At 34.6% G+C, this 25,181-nt stretch overlaps 2 protein-coding genes across 7 annotated transcripts in view; both read right to left on the reverse strand.

Moving 5' to 3' along the window:
• LOC123554975 (arf-GAP domain and FG repeat-containing protein 1-like) overlaps positions 1–12,220 on the reverse strand; it is a 48,533-nt gene extending 36,313 nt beyond the window's left edge. For all 6 annotated transcript variants that reach the window (XM_045345443.2, XM_045345442.2, XM_053547461.1 and 3 more), the window contains exons 1-2: positions 12,031–12,220; positions 1,210–1,303 (exon numbers count right to left, since the gene is read on the reverse strand). In XM_045345443.2, coding sequence (XP_045201378.2) covers positions 1,210–1,303; positions 12,031–12,194 — 258 coding nt within the window. In that variant the 5' untranslated portion in view covers positions 12,195–12,220. The remainder of the gene's footprint in view (positions 1–1,209; positions 1,304–12,030) is intronic.
• A 5,712-nt stretch (positions 12,221–17,932) lies between these two features.
• LOC123554976 (protein toll-like) lies at positions 17,933–23,280 on the reverse strand. The gene has a single exon (XM_045345444.2). The coding sequence runs from the start codon at positions 22,756–22,758 to the stop codon at positions 19,366–19,368; it is 3,393 nt and encodes a 1,130-aa protein (XP_045201379.2). The 5' UTR covers positions 22,759–23,280; the 3' UTR covers positions 17,933–19,365.
• Between the last annotated feature and the right edge of the window lie 1,901 nt (positions 23,281–25,181).

Consider the following 25,181-nt stretch of genomic DNA (forward strand, 5'->3'; position numbering starts at 1 on the left):
CGCCAATCAATGCACTATCCTTTAATGTCTAAGTGTGACCTTGACCTTTGAGCTACGGACCTGGGTCTTGCGCGTGACACGTCGTCTTACTGTGGTTCACATTCATGCCAAGTTATTTGAAAATCCATCCATCGATGACAAAGATATGGACCGGACACGCCCATCAATGCACTATCCTTTAATGTCTAAGTGTGACCTTGACCTTTGAGCTACGGACCTGGGTCTTGCGCGCGACACGTCGTCTTACTGTGGTACACATTCATGCCAAGTTATTTGAAAATCCATCCATCGATGTCAAAGATATGGACCGGGCACGAAAATTGCGTACAGACTGACAGACCGACAGACTGACAGACGGTTCAAAAACTATATGCCTCCCTTCGGGGGCATAAAAAAAACAAACACTAATTTTTTGATAATTATTAACACCATGAATATTAGGCTGCTATTAAAAGTGTAAAATCTCTTAATAAAACTAACATGAAAATTTTCCATTCTAAGTTACCAAGTCTTTAAATCAGAGGTTATCATGAACATGACTTTTGCTGCAATGTGTGTAAGTTCACTTAATATAGATCTGCCATCAATGACAATTATGGGCGACTTCTCCAGAAAACTGAGTACTTTTTAGCTGGCAGAGTGCAAGATACAGAAGACCCTCCTGTTCTAAGAAGTGTCCCTGGTTCTTCAGCATGCTTGGAGTAAAGCACCCATATACAGGACTCTTATCTGAATGCAAGATATTTTTTATTTGTAGAAATAAGGGAGTGAACTCATAAAGCCCAGTTTCAAAGTCAGCCGAAGTCCAGAAGTCTTTTTGGTCAGATCATCAACTGACTCAGGACAAAAGTATAAAAAGTATAAGATTCACAGAACTTTAATGACTGCATTTTTCAAGTTATTATGTATCCTGTTCTCAAGAACTCAAAAGATTTCGTACATCAGAAAGATAAAGCTACACCATACCTTCGAGACAATGCAATAAAGCTACACCATACCTTAGTGACTATGCAATTGGCTTTGTTTGCTTGTTTATACAAAGCACAATGTGACAGCATTGTTCACTCACATATTTTCTGGTAAATCAAGAATCATAGAATATTACACTAAAAATTCACACTCCATAAATATTTTATCACCATTTTCTACAAATGGTTTTAGTCAAATTATCATTACAGATATTAAAATATCGAATAGACCACAAAATACCTCATTTCCATGACATTTGATAAATTCCATTTCATCTGGTGTAAAACTAGCCATGGATATAGATTTAACCCTGTGTGGTGGATTCAGCCCTCGTCTGAAATAAAAAAAATTAAAAATGTAATTAGAAATGTCATCAAACACAAACAATTCCTGTAATCATATTGTCTTGAAGCAACAGTAACAAGCCTTTAACTGACCTGAAAACTTCTGGAGTCTTTGGTGGCAGCAAAATATGTGAAAGTTCAAAATGGGTATTTTCAGTAAGTAAGTCTATGCTACCAGTATATTAATTCAAACCATTTTTTTGTATGACAGGGACATATATCAACAACTTTTTTCATAAAGAAATGAAGCACCCTGTAGTCTGTAACTTTGGAAATCTTACACCAGATCTCAAATTGTACCTTTGGCTAATATTTCATCAAATTTCCATTCAGCTTTAGGTTTAGTTACAAAAAAAAAAAAGGTCAGCTTCTTACAGAAATATCTTAATTTATGGCCTAGATGTTTGAAATGGCTAAAGTCCAAGATGGACAGGGTAAATATTGCAATTTTCTGACTTAAAAAAAAAAAAGTAGCATTTCTTTTTAATTTCTTTCTAAAGCTACTCACCCAGTTCTGATGAAATTTTTCAAATATTCATTTCACAGAATGTACCAGTATATATTAGTTAATACACTGAAAAATGATAAAGTGGGACAAAATAATAGTTAAAACTCGATTAAATTGCAAGAAGAATGTGAATTTTCTGCATTATTTAAAAAACATTGCAACTGTTTACTACATTATGCACAATGCTTTTGGATAATTAAAGAATATTTGACAAAAATCTTATGTCAATAAATTTGTACCAATGTCACTTTCAGAGTACTCACTTTTTATGAATTTTGGCGAGGAATTATTTTTCGCCTTAAATGTGTGGGTTTGTCCCTTTAAAGAGCAATCATGTCCTTTGGTTAAAACATTAAACCAATACGACATGACCTAAGCGGTTACAAGTATGAACGCTTATTGATTGTCAGTGTCATGTATTTGATGCACTAAATTGCAAATCAATTCCCCTGACATGGATATCAAATTACAATGAATAACTCATTAAATCATTCCTATATTGATGTCTGCATTACAAATGTACATGAAACAGTTTGTGCAGGAATGTTTATGGGTAACCCTTACCTGGCTAAAGTTCAATAATGAGCTTGTCCATCTTTCAATTTGGATAGTACCATTAACTGTTAAAAGGGGTGCTCACCAAAAAGATACTGACTGGATAGCAACAGTTCAGATCTTGATCAGACTGCATGGATGTGCAGGCTGATCATTATCTTCACTGGTCACAAAGGCAGAATCAGTAATGTCCAGCATGATACAGGTTAACATTTCCACAAAATGTCTCTACAAGTCTTAAGCTGACAGCAATCTGACAGCTTTATGAAAGGACTACTGTAAAATTATTTAATTTCGTGGACATGAAATTTCGTGGTTTTGTTCCAAATGGCAATTTCGTGGGGATATAAATTCGTGGATTTCAACTTTTAAACATGCAATGAATGGGAATTTACTTGTTCGTTGGGACTAAATTTCGTGGATTGTCTCAACCACGAAATCCACGAAAATTAGTCCCCCACGAATATTAATGATTTCACAGTATGTCACTTCAATCATTTCTAACAAATGTACACTATAGTTTCTGATAAGATGCTAGTTTTTTTTATTATAATATATTCAGACTTGGAGGCTTTCCCTGTTTCAAAATCAAAAGTGGGCATGACTTCTGGTGGCTTTTACTAGAAGTGGGCTGGGGCATGCAAATTTCTTATTTAAGTTTGGCTTGTAAGCTTTGCTGTTTAAATAACATGATTGTCTATTTTTATTATAATTTGATGTTAAAGGTTATCTTTAGTTGGTATTCAGCAAAGAGCGATATCCAAAATACCCGAATGCATCCATATCCAATTTGTTACAAGAAAACTCATTGGACAGGCATTTGGGTTTTGTACTAAAAAAATATTTGTTCTTACAAAATGTATGTCTGATAATTTAGGAATTCATACATCTTCTTTCAACTTTTTGGCTGATTTTTCGTTGCAAAAAGCATACTATTTTATGTGGGGAAGTGGATTCTATCTGGCCCCAAAGAGGGCAAATGAAGTGCCCTCAGGCCACCCTGAATTAGACAATATAAACCTTATAGAGCTTTTAAGTTTTACCTTGAGCTGTGAACAGCCTGTTTGATATAGACATTGTAGTTAATCCTTAGCCTGCTGGTGGCAAGTGATTCTGTCTTTGCGACCAGTGCAGACCAAGGTCAGCCTGCACATCCGTGCAGTTTGATCATGATCTGCACTGGTCGCCATTCAGTCAGTATCTTTTTTGGAAAGCACCCCTTATAACAGTAATTGGTACTGTCCAAAATGAAAGATGGAAAAGTTAATTATAGAAATTTAGCAGGGTAGGTTAAAAGTCATTTTCCTGAAGTTATTTGTAGGACAAGTACAAAATGCAGCATTCTGCAGGACAACTTGCTTTCAAATAAATTTTGGAGCCCTACATGCTTTCCAAAATTTATCTTATAATGAATCATCAATTAATGCAATCATTTTTTCAACTACACAAGAAATCAATCTTGCAAAACTTTTTAAATAAAAGTGTGAAATAATTTTGAGCAACCAACTGTAGCTCTTCACTGTAGAAAAAAAAACTTCCTGTATGCAAGGCTAAAGCAAGATTTCTCAACATCCACTGCTGTATGAAAGTAAACTAACAGGTTCTTCCTACTCCACGTAGATTTATTTGGAAATCATCTTCAGTCTATGGAGAGTGGTGAAAAATATGGATTTCGCAATCTATTTTCAGATATATCTTTTAAGGCCTGAAACTTTTAATTACTGTAATGTGTTGTACATTTCTGAAAGCAGGAGTTTTGTTTTACTGATTTTATGGCCAGTATTTGGTCAAGTTCCCAATAAAAAGTATCTTTTTTCCAAATTGAAAGCAAAAAATTCGGCAGGTATGAAAAACTCCGGAAAGTACAACGTAACATGAGTACGAATAATGCTGTAATTGGATATGTTTACTATTCGCCATTTGTTGTACACTGATTGTCCAGGTCATCATCGTGGTGATTTCTTACCGCATGCATTTGTTTGATAAAGATCTACTCGCCGGCAATGTCTCCTAATTCAAAGATTAAAAAGCCAGAAAACATAAAGCCAGTTCACCTTTTATTTAAACAGGCAATATTATCAAATCTTCCCAGTAACGATGGTTAGGTGCTTTGGGTTTAACACAGTTTTTCAACAGTATTTCAGTTATGTAAGTTTTTGTAACAGTAGGCAGTTAACCTTACCAGTGTTCCTGGATTCTGTACCAGTACAAACTTGCTCTCGCAACTGCCAACTTCCCCAATGTCTTCAATCAATAGAGAACATACAAGTGTACGAAATTCGGATTTGAATCCACTAACATGTTCGGACTAACATATAGGAAATTTTCTAAGTCCGACATCAATTTCACTAGTCCAAACTTAAACAACATAAAATATCTAATTTTTGCACAACAAAACATTTTTGTTTTACCGACATTTGTGCATGTTTGAAAGAAAAAAAGAAGATATATGTTGCCATGTTTTCAAACAATTTTTTCTCAGCTGTACTTAGGTTTCAAACCTGGTTTCCCACCATCAAAATACTTCAAGAAATGCACCATATTATTTACTTAGGACATGCTCGATTGGGGATTCCCAGAAGGAGAAAAGGAATCAATTGATGCATCGGAACAGTCTTCGACCGTCTTTCAACAGGTAATGTGAACGGCATCGGTTTGCATTTGTGGAAGTTTTTATAAATCTACAGCATGATTTTGTTCTGAGTAACTCATAATCACTCGTTTGGCAGAATTTATTGAACAGTTTCAATTTGATTCCCTCACAATTCTGACCACCCAAATTGAGCACGATCATATTGTTTCAATAATTAAGAAGCGCTTCTCTATCTGGACGATAATAATTAAGTAAGTGTTCCTCAAACTGGAGGACGTGTGATGCATTCTTGAACAAAAACCGTTTATTAATGGAGATCGTATGAAATCATGCTATATATACGCGTTTAATTACTAGCATGTTTTTTTAATCACACTGCCTGGGAAAAAATTGTAGCCTGGTCGGGCTTCTGTCTGCAGAAAATTGGTAGCTCAAGCTGAAATTCGGTAGCCACAGGCTGTTGGACTACTGAGAATTTCCAACACTGACATACAGAGCTCCAGATCAGCTTTTGGTGTAATTGGGTATTTACCCATCACTTTTTATCTGAATTGGGTATTGGAAATCTGAATTGGGTAAAAATAATATAATTACCCAGCCTTTTATTAACCCTTAGCCTGCTGCAGGCGAATTTAACAGCCTTTGCAAACAGCTTGGAACCAGATCAGACGCCGATTAAATCGGCGTCTGATCAGGTTCCAAGCTGTTTGCTACTCTGACAATATTTCTTCCAATTTTGGAGCAAATTGAATGAACTTTACAATTTTAGCAGACGACATTTCCAGCAGACGACAATTTATCTAGCATGCTAAAGGTTAATTATTAAATGGTGATATTCTACAATTGCTTTGGGTCTTTTATTAACTGGAAGTATGTGTACCTTTTAGGCTTTTACTGTATTTTTAGAAAGTGCAGGTCTTGTGTTGGCAAAGTGTTCATTTTTGAAAACTAATCCAATATATTACCTTTAGATTCTGCATGTTTATTAACAGCATCATTTTTTTTTAAAAAGCAGTTCATGCTGTGAAAGTTTTTGAATTTTGAATTCTTATACAAGTGTTGCAGAACATCAATCTTGCTTCACCGTCAAATCGGAGCCAAGGATTTTTTACTTTCCAAAAATCAATGAAATATCAAACTGGTGATTCTTTAGCAATTTTAGCTTTTTATGAAAGAATTCTCAATCGGACCTTTAGATCTAGGACAAGCTATTGCAAAAGTTTGACAGGTGGCAATTTGGACTAGTTTCATGCACGTTTTATAGTCGAAGTCACAGAAATCATATTTTATTCACACATTTTCTTTTGATCTGGCTAAAGAGAAAAGACCTGGAATTTAGATAAACAAACACTTGTGAGTAATTAATTCCTCTGGTATAGTGACGGCGATTGCTAATTTTAACAACCTTTGAAAAATCTTCAACAATTGTTTCACTGATTTGTTTATTAAAGGATTAAAATCATTAAGTAGGTGGTAGTTAAAACAAACTAGTAAGAGCTTTTTCCTTACCCGTAATTTATCAGATAATTGATTGCAAACAGCAACCCATGTGTCAAGATGTTTATTACATGCGTTACTTCACATAGGTGCATAAAATGCAGACTGCCTATTGGTATAGATTTGAACTGAAGGCATGTTATCTGAACCAATCAAACTCTAGAAAGGTAATAATTCAAAACAAAGAAATATGTAGAAATAACCGTTTTCGCCACTTGCGATTTTTATGAGCCATTTTTATTGCAAAATTGCCAACTGGCTCAAGTGGCGAACGACAGGGTTGGCCCTGGGTACTGTAACATTGATCAATAAACACCTTTGATAATGATGGACATTGTTGTACTATATACAGGGTTCCCATTCACATAAAATTGTACATTTTTCACATATAAATTTCGATCTGAAACGTACAGAAAATTGCTCCGGTACGTATTTTCACGCAACAAAATTGCTGACCAGGAAGATGCTAAATTGTTCTAAATAAAAATAATGGCGAACTAACAATGCAATCAATCCATGAGTAGCTGAAAAATGAAATTTTGTGGAATTCCAGTGTCTATTTTCAGTCATGTCGGGTGTTACTCGAATGGTTCCGTGTAAAATATTTAATGCGCAAGTTATCACTTATCAGTAGAAAATTATAGAGACAATCTACCACATGGTAATTTTTGAGTGACGTAATCGATTGCTGTCTGCATATATGCAAGAAAAATGAACCAAACTAAACTAACCGATTTATTTAATAAACAGCGAGGACAGGCGATGTCAACAGCCGAGCTGAAAGGTGTTATGTCTGAATCCTTACTATCAAAGACTGTTACGTCAGCAACAAAACTTTTTTGGGAGAAGTCACTTCTCCCTCAAGCTGATTTAGGGAGAAGTGAGGAGACTTAAGGGAGAAGTGGGAGGACTTTTCCTACCGCAATGCTGTTGAGTGATTTGAAAGGTAGCTGTATTTTTTTTGGTTCTAGATAAAAAATATTGATGTGATCATTCATTTTCTTAGTTAGATCATTTCCAATACAGTGGTTATTGTTTTATGACAACATTCTGAAAAAAAGTCGTTTTCAAATTTCAAGCCGATGCTGTAAATGTAACTCGCCGAATTTTAGTTATCTTGTATGACAGTATGAAGTGTTTATTAACACCGAGTCACCATGAACAGTATCGTATCTCACTCGAATAAAACTGAAAGTGAACTGTGTCAGTGTGTAAACACTAAACTAGAAATACATATTCAAATCAATTCATCAATGGAAGTCAATGTCCCGTAGTAAATACATAACATGTCGTTCTTATACCATAGATAACAAATAATTGTGTACAATATACCAATTAATCGCATGGTTAATCAGCAGTTTCATTGTTTTTTGCACTCGAACATGTTGACAATTAACGCAAAGTGTCAAGACGTAACTGCGGCGCTAATTGGCTGAACACAACCGGCTTTGGAGTATCGGATAATTTGATTCACTTTCACAGTTCTCGGGAAAATCTCGCAAGTACCTAAAGTAGGCGGAGCTTAAATTATGCTATCGGCATGTGTTTGTGTATTTGACATTCATTATGACACCGTGCAAATTGTCAACAGTCTGCTTAGCAGTAATTAGTGAGTGCGGATATCAAAGAAAATCGGGCGACTTGCATTTCGCTTTGAGGTTAGATTTGAGCGAAGTTTGAAGTTCCAAAGCGCCTATTTCGCTCAAGTCGCCCGCTCGCGAGAGCCCTGATATACAAACAGCGAGAAGACCACGTGTCAGTCGGCGCATGGCATGATTGACATCTGTTAGTAGCTAATTAATGTATGACACTCCGCCTGATGCTACACTACCACACAAAGCGGCGTGGAACAATATTGAAATTTATAGAAACTTTGTTTGCCAAGGTCAGGACTTTCACATTCGAGAAAATTCCCATTGGGTCAAGCCGACACACTGAGCATTTTAAGTGTGGGTCAGATACGAGTTTTTCATGGGTCAAAACCTGAACCTTGGATCTACCAAACACCCTAAAAAGTTACTAAAAGTTTCACATTCGCACTCAAGTCCATTGCTACAGGATAGCGAAAACGAACAACACACACATATTTTACTCATCTGCAGAAATCCTTACAGGGCTTCCATTAGGATTCAATTTCATGGAGTCAGGACTGCCTAACATTCAGATTTTGGAGTCCCGCTTATATTTTCTTGGAGTCCTACGTAGTATCACTTTGTACAATGACCTTCAATATCATCATCATTACTATCATCATCATATCTAATTGGTTCAAAACAATGTGTAAAGTAACAGAATAAAATGACCACTAGAATGATTAGAAAACATTTTATTTAACAAAGAATATTTTATTGTTTTATTATACCTATAACAACAGTCAGCATTTTATTAAAATCAACAGACTTACTGTTGTTCAGCTACAGAACGCAAATCCACTTTAAAAAATCTAAAGTACATTTTACTTGGAGTAGAATTATGTCAAATTACGTCATTCACCTGGCAATACTCAACCAGTTAACTTTCATCCCACATTAAAGAAAATCAATAAAGGAAAATTTTGCCGACACCTCCCTTTGAAGCCACGTGCTGGTGTCATCAAAATGTGTCAAAGATTTCAGTTCTTAACAGGAGAAAAATTGAATGTTTTGTTTTTTTTTCTCTAAAAAATACTGTAAAAATAGGATTTATCATTCACGAAAATTCAAAGTAAGTAGCAAATTTATTACCGATCAGGCCTCGATCTTGACGGTAGCCCGGTAGCCCGAGACTACCAGTTTTTCAGACGGACTACCGAATTTCCCAAGCTGGGTAGTCCGTCGGGCTACTAAGTTTTCAAACATGTTAATAATAAAAGTGTGAAATTTCACCGATTTATCTGATGTTTCCTTTTAAATGACAACGATATTTTCGGTCCGCATAACACAGGTCGGCCATTTTTCCGAAATTTAAATCCCTTAATTTTCACAATAATTACAAAAAGAACTTCATGAATCTGAAATGTACATCCTAAATACTAGCTTTCGTATATTTATGCATGAATTGATGACTTCAGATTTGCAATATATAAAGTAACTTTACAAAATTCAGAAATTACATCCCTAAAAATTACCTGGATTGACTGGAATTTACCCGCGAATCTTAAAGATAGCAAAACGTCATGCCAGTAATTTTCCATTCCACGAGCACGTGCGACCTATCGTATCGCCGTTACTTAAATGTTTATCGACACGTACACAAAAAACGCGTGTAGTGCATTCATTTTTTAATATAATCGCTTCAAATTTTCAGCACCGCTTTAGAAATAATACAGTTTGAATTCTATAACGATTTTAATAAGATGTCGACAGAAATGTAGGCAAAATTCTATAAAAACGATCGAAGTTTCATACAATTATTTGTAAAATTTCAAACAGCGCGATCTTAATTATTTATTTATTTCTAAAAGTAAATAAATAATACATACTATGGTCATAAAATTCAGACTTTTGACAAGAAAGTACAAAAAACAGAATTAAAAAATATTAAATAATGAAAAAGCGGCAGCAATTTAAATACATCGAGTAAAACGATTTTTGGCAAACAGAGTTCTGCAAGTGCGGATGAATAGGTTACGGGACCTCGTGAACGTAAATAAAAACAATGATTGTTTTAAAATAAAGCAGTATGATGTCGCTGTGGTTTTTAATAAGTTTAATAAGTAAATGAATCTTTGTACATGTCTTTTTTGACTCGACACTATGTCAGATATTCTTTTCAAACAATAATGTAAATTCCTTGAGGGCAAATAGGTCACAGAGGTAGGATATCTACTATTATCGTTTGACACATTTACCTGTCAGTTTATACGGGATATTGCGCATCCGCTTTTAAAAAAAATTAAAGAAGAAACTTTTTTACTGATTTCTTCTCAGCAATTTAAAGAACCGAGGCCGTGCGATCAGACAGTGATGTGTCACATGGCGCGAAAAGATGACGTAATGCCATGACAATCTCGGGCAACTAAACCCCTTTGATCTCCACTTTAGATGCCATGATACCGACACACTTCTTTTAGCTCTTTGAGGGGGTTTTAATTGATGATGAAAACAAGGCCAATTACTTGTTTATCAACAGAATAATTACCGATAATTGTTAATGTTTTTTTTCGCTTTAAACAGGGGTGGGTTGATGATGATTATTGTGTCCACGTCGCCCCGGACTGTGATAACAGGCTACATTTACTTGATCATAATGCAAAAAAAACCCAACAAATACCGACCTACCGACCCTACTTTTTTTTGGCCATGCCACCAGAAACACAACATTTTTTTTGGGGGGGGGGGGGGGGGGGGGGGCGGGGGGCTAACCAGGCTGATCCATTATTGCAGTTAAATTTGAACAGCTACACTATATTTTAAAGGCCCTGGCTAAAAAGTAAGTTTTAGAAGGGTAGTGCAAATTTGAACCCCACGCCTGGCATATAACTAGATACTGGTATAGGTCTTACTTTTTTTCTACAGTTTTCTCCCATAATTTCTGTCTGCTAGTTACTTGAATATTGTAACATGGTTATCCACTTACGTTGGCTTAGCCTGCCCATGGATAGTGTGGGTAGGTTTGTTGCCCACCATTTAAATAACTGAATGTTGAATCAAGCATAAACTAAAATACATCATATTTATAAACAAAATGATTTCGGGCAATTAAAAATGTTTTCTGGCAAATGGTTTTCTTAACTTACTTGCCCGAAAGGACAATTGCTGAAAAAAAAATAAGGTGAAGACTGTAATATATTTTTCTCTTTTCCAAAACGGGACTACCAGAAACCTGGTTGGGCTACTTGATTTCACAAGTTGGTAGCCCTGCTGGCTACCAGCAAAAGTAGGTGAAGATCGAGGCCTGCCGATCGAAAAAAATGTTTTAATGGATGTGAAATGTCATTTGCTAGAAGAAAATAGTTACTTGCTGAGGTGTTTTGTGCTGAAATTATCGATATATTTTCCACAGTTAGTTACATTGTCTTCCGACTTCGGAGCTTGTTTCACCAACTTAATCCAAGCCAAATGCATGTAATGTTTAATTGTCGGCAAATAGCGCCTTCTAAACATGTCAATTGATCTGGATCACGGTTTACATTTACAGACGGTCTCTATCAAACACGATGCTTTCACACTAGTCTCACACTTCAAACACTGCCGGCAGTTTATACGAGGCTGTCAATCGAGAGTTATTTAAACCGCTTTGATTAGTGTCGGGGCGGAGCTAATCACGTCATTCAAGTGAAGTTACGTCACGGTGTATTGATTTTGTCATCCTTTGAAAATATCGGAAGTCCTTGGTACGCCTCTGACTTTGTGTATTGGCGTACAGATCATAATTTTTGGCGTATTTTACGCCGGGACGCTGCTTAACGGAAGCCCTGATCCTTAGTTCTATAAACATCATAAATAAAATAACCATTTGAAAGATACATGCCTTTAAAATACATCTACTTATTGTATTCAAAAACCAGCAAACTATGAAACTGGCCCAGGGCTGACAAATTATAAATAAAAAATTGACAAATTTTGCAACACTTCTAAACTTACAACAAGCCACTACAGGCTGTGCAGACGTATGAGCCGATGGTCATATTGATGTAAGTTGGACCCCGTTGATGACAGTCAAAACATTGTTTGTTATGGGCTAATGCTACCATTTCTCGTAGCATTTTTAAGTGTTTTTCGTCTAATTTCTTTTTATTCGACGCCATTTTGAACCGCCGACTTCCGAATTTTCCGGAAGTTACGTTTCGGCAGCTTTAAAACCTGGTAGACGGTACAAAGTATAGTTGAGAAAAATCAATATTTGCTTATTTCCCCTAGATCTAGTCGAAAACAAAAAAAGAAGACCTGTTTATTTTGGTGATTAACTAGATTCGAGTTATGTACGATTTTAACAGGATATAGAGAATAATAGGTTAGTGCCGTAGATGAGTAAGTTTATCTGGCGAGGTGGAGGAGGTTATCGGGTGAGCCGAAGGCGAACCTGATAACGTCCGGAGCCGAGCCAGATAAACTTTCTCCATCTTAGGCACTAACCTATTATTCTATTTATCTTGTCATTACTTCATTTTCCGATATTTGGCAATTTATTTTACAAAAATAAGTGTGCGACAACCGCTTTAATGACGTCATATTCGTAATGACGTCACTTATATAATGTCGTGATTACCGGCAAAATCGCAATAACTTCTTCGTTTTTGAATAAAAACTCATTATTTGACCACTCATTTTCTTAGTTCGGACATTTCCAACACAATGATGATGGTTTCGTTGCAAAATTTCTTATGACAACAATATCGACCATAAGGTCACATGATCAACTGACCGTATATCACTGGTCACATGATCAACTGACGGTATATCAAGAAAGATATACGGCACCCTGATATCGGGTCGAAAATACTGCAAGTGACAGGATAAAGTCTAATACGTATCAGTTGTTCCAGATTTTAATAACTTTTTTTTTCTAACATTTTATACACCTTTTGTAAAAAAAAAGAGACAAAATATCTAATTTAAGATTTTATCTACATTGTATCACTGAGTTCAGGACTTGATTTTCAGGAAATATTACCATATATTTATGCTAGTTGTACATCTTTTACTTTTTTTATGAACCCTTTTCTGACAACCCCAAATGCTTTTATGTAGAAATATTTTTATTTATTGTATCAGAAAGACTTACAAAAATGGGGAATTAAATAAAACCATGCAAACATTTTTTTTTTATTTTAACAGGGCTATTTCCGTATTCTAGCTTTATGTATTTCTTAAAAAAAATCCGAAAATGAAAAATCTTACTTAAGGTACTGAATTTATCATTGGTAATATTATGATGCTTTTTGTTAATTGATATTTTGTTGCAGACACCCATGGAGACATGTGATACAAGTGTTGGTGACGCGCTCCTACAAATATCACCAATGGAAGATTCTTCTCAGTCCTTAGGTGGCCTTACGACAGATACACACTCTATGAGAACAGAGCCTGAGACCGAAGCGTGACTGGCTTAATGTGACGACCCCCTTCACCAGACCAAAAAAAGTTAGAAGAAAGTGCTTTGGCGGATCCTTATCCAACTTCGTCCTTCATCGAGGAAGCTTAAACAGCATATGAGGTCGTTGATGGTGGTTCCTCAAAGGGAAAGAGTGTCCTCCTTGAAAGTACAAGTTTTAGCTACACACAGAAGGTGAGTTTATGCTTGAATTAATATCTAAAGCAACATTGCTGCCTTAAGTGTTACATTTATGAATGAGGTACTGGATGGAGATTGATTATTCTTGACTTTACTGCTTTTGGGGAAATAATAATATTTAATTATCTATTTATTTAATAAAGAAGAAGTTTAAGAAAAATAGATAAATAGATATTATATATAGATAGATAGATAAATAAATAGATAAATAAATAAAGAAAGAAAGAAAAAAATGAATGAATGAATGAATGAATGAATGAATTAAGTCTAAATAGACACAATTTTATTTCTTATCTTTCCAGAGACAGAGGGGTAATATTGTGTATTGATGGAGTACACAACGCACCAAGAACAGGAGATGTCCGGCTACGGTGATTCAACGTGTTGACAACTTCAAAGGAGGCCTACACAGACACGACCATCCAGCTGACCTTGGTCTCCGACACAAGACTCTTCTTACCAAAAAGGTTTTGTCCCACATAAATATAATTGTTAAAAAAGTGCAATGTGTTCGGAAAACATAACATTCTTTTGTTAGTGATATGTACTTAGATTCCAGCTGATCTTAAATTTTAAAATGTGAAAGCTAAGGTAAAATTCCTAGTATTACTTTGTTTTAAACTCTCTGCAGCACAGCCATTATATATCTTGAAGTTGGTTGAAAACAGACGCCAAGAAGCAACCGTTCGTGTTAGCCAAGTCAGCTGTTGAGGATGCCTACAAGAATCTTCGTGCCGAATATTTCAACTTTACAGATGAGGGTCTTCTTGTTAGACTAGCAAACCGTCATCACCAGAAGACGAGACCTCCAGAACCACGTAGAGAAGACTTCCAGCTTGTAGAGGAAGCCCCTATTAATTTTTTATTTTTAACTTAATCAAAGGTTAGGGTCACATGGACCAGAGCATGGAAGACAGTTTTCGACCAATAACTTAGGAATCATTTGACCCGGAACTTAAAAACTTCATACGATGATAGGAATTACAGAGTAGATGACCCGTATTGTTTCTGGGGTCACTTGAGCTAAGGTCAAGGTCACAGAGGCATGAGCATGAAAAAAACTCTTTTAGATCAATAACTTGAGAACCACTTTACCCAGAATGTTGAAACTTCATAGGATGATTGGACATGCCAAGTAGATGAAATAACTCATGATGTATACTGCCGAACGCCTCTTCAAAATCTGTAAAAAATAGAGCCCTGTGGCCGTATTCATAAAGCATCTTAAGTATAAGTTTTGACTTAAGTTTAAGATTTTACTTAAGTTTGTGGTGATTTCAACCTAAGTTTAAAAAACTTAAGTTCTAGTCATAAAACAGCTAAAACTTAAGATACGTAAGAAATGACTTAAGTCAGAAAATAAAATAGCGTGGTGAGTACGATTAAAGTGTTGTTTTCAGATAAAAGCACTTTAAACATAATTGTGCATGTTGTATTTGTCTGAAATTAACGTGTTTTTTTTTTAATTTCTTATACTTATACTTAAGATGCTTTATGAATACGGCCCCAGTGGTGTTTGTTTCATTTAAGTTTTTCAATGATGTCAGAAATAAGTCTTATGTTTTCGCCAATGTATCTACCTTTCATAAATCCAGTTTGTGAATTATGAATAATAGTTGGCAAAACATCTTTAAGTCTGCCAGCTCTAGTTTTTGTTGCTATCTTATAGTCAATATTCAGCAAAGATATCGGTCTCCAATTATTTAGGGAAGTTAATTCTTTGTCTTTCTTTGGAAGAAGAGTGATCACTCCTTGTTTTAGTAATTGATTGTGTTAGGCCTCCCGTTTCATAAGAGTAATTTATCGCTTCAGTATAGAATTGTTTTATATCTCGTCAAAACATTTTGTAAAATTCAGTAGTTATTCCATCAGAACCGGGACTTTTGTTATTTTGCATAGCAAACAAAGACTTTGCACATTCAGTTTAAGTTAAGGGGCCCTCATACGATTCTTTCTGTACTGCATTTAATTTTGATATATTTTCCGGGAAAAAGTCTTAATTACTTGTTGACGTAGATTGCTTATTACATTATAGAATTTCAAAGTAATTTTTCGATATATATTTAAAATGTATGTTGTTATTATGCATTTTTTTAATTCGTTATTAAACAGGAAATAATGTTACTTTCAGTTTTCCTTTTTTCCAACTTTAAAAAGTATTTGGTAGTTTTATCCATACCTTCAATGAATTGACATTTACATCTAATGTAATGACTTTGAGTACGTTTACTTGTAATATCACATAATTCATCTTTTTTTTTTTTTACTTTATTGTTTCTGTAATATCGTCATTTTGATTTTCGGTTGAAATTATTTCAAGTGAATTTATTTCTTTTATTAGTTATTATTACAAGACCCTTTTCGACATGTTTCTTTATAACAGAATTTAGGTTATAACTGAAGTAAGCAGTAATCACTAAAACTCATCTTTTATACATTAAGGTAGTTCTGCACGTTTGGATCGAAATTTTTTCTACAATGTAGAATTTGATTAAACTCTAATTTTTCAAAATTTCATAATATACCTAAAAAATTCAGCAAATAAAAAAGATAGGGTCGTGTGCTTGATTTTTTGCTAGACTGATTTGAAAAATGGAACTCACGCAATATTTCATAATGGAGTCAATGGAATAATTACTTTCATAACATTTTCGCGATAGAAATATTTCTACAATATAGATTTTGATGAAACTTCTCACGTTGTAAATAACACTTGGCCTATAGTTTGGTGAAAAAATGTATAGGTCCTGTGCTATTTTGAGATATTTGACCATGATTAAAGGGAAAAGGACATTTCACGCTAATTTAAGACATTATTTTGATTATTTTAACGTGTCATATGTTTTAATATCATATTTTATGTTAGAAATATAGCAACAGTGCCATTTTAATAAATTTACTCACAGATTTCAATTAATTCAGAAAATGATTTTCATTTCCGTACGCCGAATCCAGGCTTTATTCTACGTTTTCCGGATAAATGACGTTACGCCATCACTTCCGGTTTATCAAACGTGCAGAATTACCTTAATTTTGACATAGTGTTTTTACATTTTCCGTTTTTGGGGATAATGGAGCATATTCATTTTACTGTAACTTGTAAGAGAATTCCGCTTAAGCCCTAAAGGTCGTGAGAGGCCTTGCTCATTTCATAAGCAGACTTAATCAAACCCAGTCTTCTATTATGTTGGGTCGTTGCGTTCTATGTTTCCAAATGATCGTTTTACAGATTGTATTAACTATCACAACAGTGGTCTTAAAGTGCTCTGTAGCGACTGCAACCCCCTTATCCTTGAACACATTTTTATGTCCTTTTGGATTATGGAGAACAACGAATTTTACTGTAAGAGAGTTCCGTTAAAGCCGGTGCTAGGGAACGTGAGGGTTGTTACACATTTCTTTACCTCTCATGAACAGAGTCAGTCAAACCGAGCCTGGTCGCGTCCTTTGCTTCCAAGAGACGTTTTCACATATTTTATTATCTATCACAACATCAGTCTTTCCGTGCTGTGTGGCGGCTGTAAGATGTCCCCCGTATGTTATATAGATTTTGATCTTTTGGATCATGAAGAACATTATTTAAGAAATAATAAGTTCCCAAGTGTGGTTTATCGTAGAATAACCCGTGTTTTGAGTTCTTATGCGTAAGAATATAACACCGCAGGCCTGAGTGATATATTGTTTCGCATAAGAACGAAACACTCAGGTTATTCTACGATAAATCACACTTGGGAACTTGTTATTTGTTATTTCGATTCTAACACGACATACTTGTATCAACAGTGTTAAAAAAAATGGTAACTACTTTTTACGACCGTGCTACGCACCTGGATCGGATGACGTCTGCGCGTGGGTTATTGCAGATTACTCGAGATAGATTTTGCTCTACATGTATATAGGTTATTTGCTATAGATCAACTTTATGCATCGAGGCGTGTCTGCACTTTAAGCTCATAACAATACTGCGGTAAACGCCGAGGATAGCGGATAATTCACGCCTCACTAATTGACGTTGACTTATAGTCGTGTTAGAATTAATTGTAATAGAATTTAGCTGGTGTCCGGAGGCGTGAGGGGTATTGCACGTTTCATTACCTCTGATGAACAGACTCAGTCAAACCGAATCTGCAAATGCATCGATCGCTTGGTTGCGTTCCATTCTTCCAAATGATCATTTTATAGATTTTATTCATTTAAAAGATACACATGCTGATTTGAAATTTAATTGAATATGTGAATATGGTACAAACATACACGCTGAACTGAAAAGCTCAAATTAAAACAACTTTGATATCATCTACATGAATGATCCTTGTTATTAGCAAAAGATGACCATCTATAAATATCACTATGTGTATTTAAACTATATACAAGATTTAAATTAATGCTGAAAACACATAATTCTAAAACATTTCATGAGCAAAAATAATCTACTGTATGTCAATAAATGAAATAAAGCTACCATAACAGCATTGAAATAGGCCAGTTTAAATAGGCACAAGATCACAGTTATTTGCCCTTGATTGACAATAAGGAAGTGGTTACGCGGAAAATAGTCCTCCGTTTGATATCGAATATTGATGAAGTTTTGAGGGAAAGACCTGCAATAAATGACATGATCAATAGGCGAGATATGAAACAGTATATACATGTACAATTTAACAGAATGAGAATATCCGAATATGCATTGCATGGTTTTTTGATAGGATCAGTGTTTGCGATCATTAAGACACTATTCTTCATACGCATGTGATTTGGTTCCAGATGGTGGACAAAGAACAGAGCAGGTCAACCCCATGTTCATTGCGGGTGTTGGGGGGAAGTGGGGGTGTTGAAATGCAAGCAAAATTGCAATAGTGTACAGTGTCTATATAGAACATGCAACCTCTGTAGAGCAACACCCTTTGGGCGATACAAATATTGACTGTTAGGTAGAGGTTGTTGTTCTGGATAGGTAAATTTGATATTGTTTTTCAGCTTACGGAAATTTTGATGATGTTGTTGTAGAGAGGATTTTGCTTAAGAGAGGACCGCTCTGGAGAGGTTGTACTGTATAGTAAAATAACAGTGGTTTGAGACCATAGCACTATTTGTTTTATGTTAGTAATATGAAAATATTCTTTCTAAGGTTCAAATGAATAAAAGGCAATAGTGTTATGATCAAAATTATTTGAATCAAAGATCATAATTCAATGTATAAGCTAATTCAGTACGTCCTTGACCATTGTCCTTAATATGAAACTTAAGGGTCAAATGTTTCAACATTAACATTTTGCATTTCCATCAAGTTTGGAATAAAAAATATATACATGGCATCGAAAAAAATAGAAAAAGTGAGCGAAAATAGGGGTTAAATATAATTAAAAAGGCAAGCTCGTTGCTTTTCTCCATTGTTTTAAAAGAATGCTACGCTTCTGCTTTTAGTTATTTATTGTGTTTATTAAAAACTTAGCAATGGCATCGTGTCATTAAGGTTATATCACTGGTCACTTTTACAGTTCCTACTTTTTATCGAATTTTGAGAGAAAACAATGTTCCTCTAAAATGTGTGAACGACGCGCTTTAAACGCACTTACATGATCAGATTTATTTTCATTTATTCAGAAATATGAAATATACCAATCACTGGAAGTAAAATCAGTTCGAATTGGTCTGTGAAAAAGTGTAAATAACATCAAAGAAATTTATAGTAATGGAATCATTTCAAAATCGTGTATTTCACGTTTTTCTTTCCTTTGTTTTATTTGAGTTATTGATTCCAAGATGCGATCTTGAAATTTGGTATCATTTGCGCTTATGGTCACATAGTTTTCAACATACTTTGACAATTCCTTTGGCATGTTCTCGATGCATACTTGACCTAATGTGCATAAGAGTAAGTAATTATAATGTTCAAGCTGAGATTTAGTAAGAATTTCAGTCAATATGTAGAGTGAGATTTCATCATTTAATATTTCGTCATTGACAATGTATATGACAAAGTCAGCAGCATCTAGGATATCAGGAAGTTCTTCTCTTTTGTCAATTCCTATTGTAAAAAGCATGTCTAACACTTTCATGGTCAGGTTCTTCTCAGAGAGAAAGGACATCAGTTTATTCTTAACAAACAAATGAAGTTCATCTGGATAAGAAACAAGAACTCGCTTCGGGTCTATATCAATGCACTGTTCTTCAGTGTTCGCTTCGGCGTTACCAATGTTTTTGTTTGGTGTAAGACTGGCTACCAGGTAATCAACTTTCTCCAAAAGTAGTGTTGCATGCCTATCTACACAGTTATTGCTTCTTATAAAGAGTCTTAGACTTCCATCTAGGCGTTTTTGTTTCTGAATGTTCTTGTCTGTAACCAAAATTAAAGAGTTTATTGATGACGTGATGCATTTATCAAATGCTATATTCCATGCTGCTTGGATAAGTTTATCATTTATTGAATCTACTGGCATGCACAAGAGTACACTCTTTGAACAAGCTATCAGTTTTTCTATGTTTTCTATCCACGTGTATCCTACAAAAGAATGCATGTATAGGTCGCCAATTTCGTATCCTCGTTTCCTTAAATGATTAATTACCACTTCTACCAACTCTTTGTCTTCCTGAACGTAAATGACTATAGTATCATAAAAGTTGGTTTTCTCTTTCTGTTGTTTCTTGTCAAAAGGATGTATGTTAAAGTAAACAAACAACAAAACTTTAACATTAAACCTGAAAAAGTAAATAATCAACGAAAGCACTAGGAGCACAAATACCACAGAACTAATTATAATTGATGGTAGAAAGACGTGTTCACCCACAATGAAATTATTTGTTGTTGTACACACGAAGTGTGAATCAGAGACTGCGATGAACTGCCTGATGGTGTTAGACTTTTCCAAACACTGAACTTTTATCCAGTCAACTATAAGGTCCTCATCATTAAGTAGCCATGTTTTCATCCATCTCATAGTGCAATCACAAACAAATGGATTGTTTGACAATGTCAGTTTGGTCAACTGTAGAGATTGTATTTGAATAGGAAGATAGGTCAAGTTATTTGAGTGCAGACAGATGATCCGAGCAATGCTCAATTTGTTAATAACTGATGCAGAGATTTGTTTGATGTGGTTATTTGCTAGATTTAAAACTGTTATGTTTTCAAAATATGAGAATGAACTGACTTTTGAAATGTTTGAGTTCTCAAACCACAACTCTAATTTATACGGTGGTAATATTTGGGGCATTTTCACCAGAGAACGACCTCTGCAGTCAACTATGATCGTGTCTGTAGATTTTCTTTTAAAACAATCACATTTCTGTGGACACTCTTTCATAGTTACCGCGCAGTACTTTTCATTCTCTGTGATATTCCACATAAGTCGGCCCCGTAACTCGGATTGATGCTCGCATTGAAACGTGTTCAAAGAAAGCCTAGCTAACTGCATCTGGCCTGTCCCGTTAGCAATTTCATACAGCCTGTGAATTACGTATGTGTCACAATTACATGTGAGTGGGTTTCCATTAAAGTTCAGAGTAAAATGTGACAGCAAAGTTAAAAGTTTGCTCAGCTGCAAGGCAGTCACTTTTTCAGATGGAATAGTTTCAATTTCATTTTTATAAAGTAAAACTATCGGAAGCGGTGCTTGTGACTTTAAAGGTAGTGCCAATTGTGTTTCAACCTCTTTTTCAGCTATATCTAATGTATTTAAATTGTCTAAAAGTCTAATGATACTTTGTCCAGTTAATTTTGCATCACCTATATGATATATACTTAAAAATGTAGCATAAAAAGGCCAGACAGGGATGTCTTTTAGAGGATTAGAATTCAGATAGAGCACTTTAAGAGAATTAGTTTGATTCTTGAAAATATTTGCTGGTAAATATTCTATTAAATTGTTATTTAGATCTATTTCCTGTATATTTGAAAGTGACTGAAATGGGTCACTGTGTACACTTTTTATAAAATTACCAGACACGTCAATGGTCAAAATACTTCTCAGACCTATGAATATATTTTGCGGTAACACTGTTAATTTGTTATTTTGGAGATAGAGGTATTTCACCAGAGGTTGATTTTGAAACAAATCATCATCTACACTTTCTAGGTTGTTGTTGGAAAGATCAATTGTTGTACTTAAAACTATGTCGCGGAATAGGTCAGGTTTCATAGTTTCAATAGCCATCTCGGATATTCGTATTTCATCGCCACTTCCACTTAAATAGAGCAAACTTTGATTGATTTGACAATTAAGTAAAATGAGAGAAGTTTCTGAAAACAAGTAATAATATGGATATGATTTCTGCATAAAGTCAAAAAACAATTTCATCACGTCCATTATTGCTCTATCTTTCGTTTCGTCCTTGGTATAATTCCTATTGAATGGAAAGTGAAAAGCGCCGTGTATGTTTACGTTAGATAGAACTAAAGTATATAAATTTGGGAACCGTTTTTGAAGTGCAGTAGAATTTATATTCAAGCAAATTTTTAGAGAAAGTATAACTGTCCTGGAAAATGTTTGTTTGCAAGAATCCCAAAATAGAAATTTGCCAAAATTGGTTTTTCTTTCTTCACATGAATTTTGAATCAGAAGCACTTGAAGATCAGACGCGTACATGCACTTTGTGTCCATATCAAATATCTTTGGATTTTCGAGTATTTGTAACATGACAATTCTTCCAAACGTTAGAAAAGTATTAATTTCTTCAACAGCAACTGAACATTTATACAGAATTAAAACTATATTCCACTTTCGCGTGACAATCCCTAAACTAGAGTTTAAGGGCATGAAATGAATTTCAGTTTTATAAGGAAACACAAATTTTACAGCAATTGTCAGATCAGATGGGTTGATTGTCCCAATGTTATTTCCGTCTTGTTCATTTGATGATGATAAAACTATGTAAATAGATGTTGTGTTTACCGAGCATTCTTCTTTTTCAAAAATTTGGAAATTGACATATCTGTCCAGTGGATTTTTTATATTCCCTTCTTTCTGTTCATCATCAGAATAGAGTAACGTACAAACTTCAGCATAGCTCAACACCTTCAATAAGCTACACAGGACTATTGTCAAAAGTATATACATATTAATATTTATATATTTCATGGTTGAAACTATTTCAATATTCCTTAATAGTTGTATAGCTTTAGCAGTTTCATATAATTTCAACGCCGTCTATTTAAAAACTCCATCCCGTCCAATAATTTTGCATTCAACGTAATTTGAAACCATTTAATACAAAACTTTATGCATGGGAACGATGCATTGCGATGCATCGTAATATGAAATCATCTGTATTGATTTTTTTTTTTGTTGTCATGTATATCGCGTTAGAAATTGCTGTGGTATCAGTAGAATATCCAAATTATAGTTCAGACTTAATCACTGGCTTTTCTAACGCAGGTATATACAGTTCCATACTATAATATATATCCCAACCATATCGTATCTAATAATGTCCAAGCATGTTTGTATGAATATCAACCGATCGTCGCTTTTATTTGGATATTTAAAGTATAAATTGCCCGAAAATTCTTCACTTTTGATCAGTTATCAAACCGCAATAAAGTTATTTTATGTTATCTTTTTTGTAATTTTCCTTCTTAAATGTTTTTTAACATACTATGCATACCCTTTTTGATAACATTTCATCACATGAATAGAATGTAGAATACGGAAGTTTTGTAAAATGAATTTGACTGGATACTTGAGTAGCTGGCGAGACTGATTTCAGAAATTTAAACCCCTTTGGTTTTGACACAGTGAATAATTTGAATACCGCTTGAATACCGTTTACAAAATAAAACCCATCTACAGTATCTTGTAACATTTTTAAGCTCACTCATCTGTTATTTATTGAAAAATACCCTAAATAATTTATTTTTACTTAATGTCTATGGACTAGAAGGAAAATAGAATGGTATGTACAAGGGATGATCCAGAATTAAACATCTGAAAATCAATAAAACTGTTCAAGACACGCAGATGTAAATTTATTTATGCAATGTGCATAACCATACATACTTTGAAGCAAATAATACATTTCTTTAGAAATGGGGATTTTTTGGAAAAGGGTTTTAGTAAACGGTAGAGATGCAACATCCAAATTTCATTATGCAACGTCATCTTTGTTTCTCATTTTATGCGTGTTAATGTCAACTTAAGGGTTCATAAAGCAAGGATGAGAAATTGTTAGCATAATAAAATGTATTCTCCAGTGTATTAAATACTCTTCTCCCACTGGCTTACCTACATTATCTATGCTATTTAGAAAATAGTTACCTATAGATTGATATTGTTTCAGGAACTGTTGAACGACACAAACGCAATTTCCATTTTGTTCATCAGCTAGAAGCTTCAGAAATCCATTGCGTAGCAATCTTCCGTCAGTTTAGAGTTTCTTTCAATATCTGGAGCACTCTTCTTTAAAGACCTGTTAATATTTACGGTATACCATCGTTCGAGTGATTCATTGTGTTGAAAGAAACAAATTAGTATTATAACATCTGCAGTAAAAGTGGGAGAGGTCGTATTATTTCGTTTTTCACGAAATGTTATTTCGTTAGTTCAAAATATTATTTCGTAAATACGAAATATCATTTTGTAAAAGCGAAGTCTTACTTAGCAATAATGAAATACTAATTCTTTATATGAAACAACAGAAGACCAGTATACAATATGAAATGAAAGTGTCGTATGGGACTTGATGGATTCCGGAATTTTCGGATTTCTGGGTCCTTATATTTTTGTGATTAAACATCCTCTTAACGTTTGTAATCACTATGCTAGTTGTTTTCATACTCATATTCATGCAGCTCGTTCAACAGACGATGTATACTTGAGCGGAAATATAACTCGCCGAAGGTTGTTGGAACCTCTGTTCGATTAAGGATTTTGCCTACAGGAGAGTGGTATGTTTTCGATAGACAGGTATCGAATGTAAGCCCTATTACGTCACAAGTAGTCAAAATATAGATAGTCCTAATCTTTCTTCCCTTCCTTCCCATCCTCGTACCCTTTCTCAATTGCATCGTGTTTTCGTTTACTCTGATATCCTCTACTAGGTAGGATTGTACCTTAATTGAGTGGAAGTATATGTCGCCGAAGATTGTTGGAAGCTCTACTCGATTATACTACATGATTTTGCCTGTAGTAGAGTAATATATATTTGATAGACAGGCTGATCACACTACCATATCAAATGATAACATTGAAAACTCTGGAAAATCTGATATACCAGAAAATGTCGCAATAATGTTTTAATGTCAGAGAATTTTAAATGAAATAAGGAACAGCCGGATTTGTTGCTGTTCAGCCTCTAAAACAACTCCACACAACAATATAGCATTCTTCTAACTCGAAAACAACTTTAAAAAAAAAAAATATTGGAAAACTCCATTCAAGTAAGCTAGAGCGGAAGACTTTTGTATTATTAAGATTTGGTTTCAAGGCTTGAACTACTGTTTCATCAACCCTTTCTGCAATGTCTTTTCTTAATGCCGGTTAAATACAATAATGTTGAACGTGGC

Source organism: Mercenaria mercenaria, chromosome 7, assembly GCF_021730395.1.
Source record: "Mercenaria mercenaria strain notata chromosome 7, MADL_Memer_1, whole genome shotgun sequence".
Taxonomy (NCBI): Eukaryota; Metazoa; Mollusca; class Bivalvia; order Venerida; family Veneridae; genus Mercenaria; species Mercenaria mercenaria.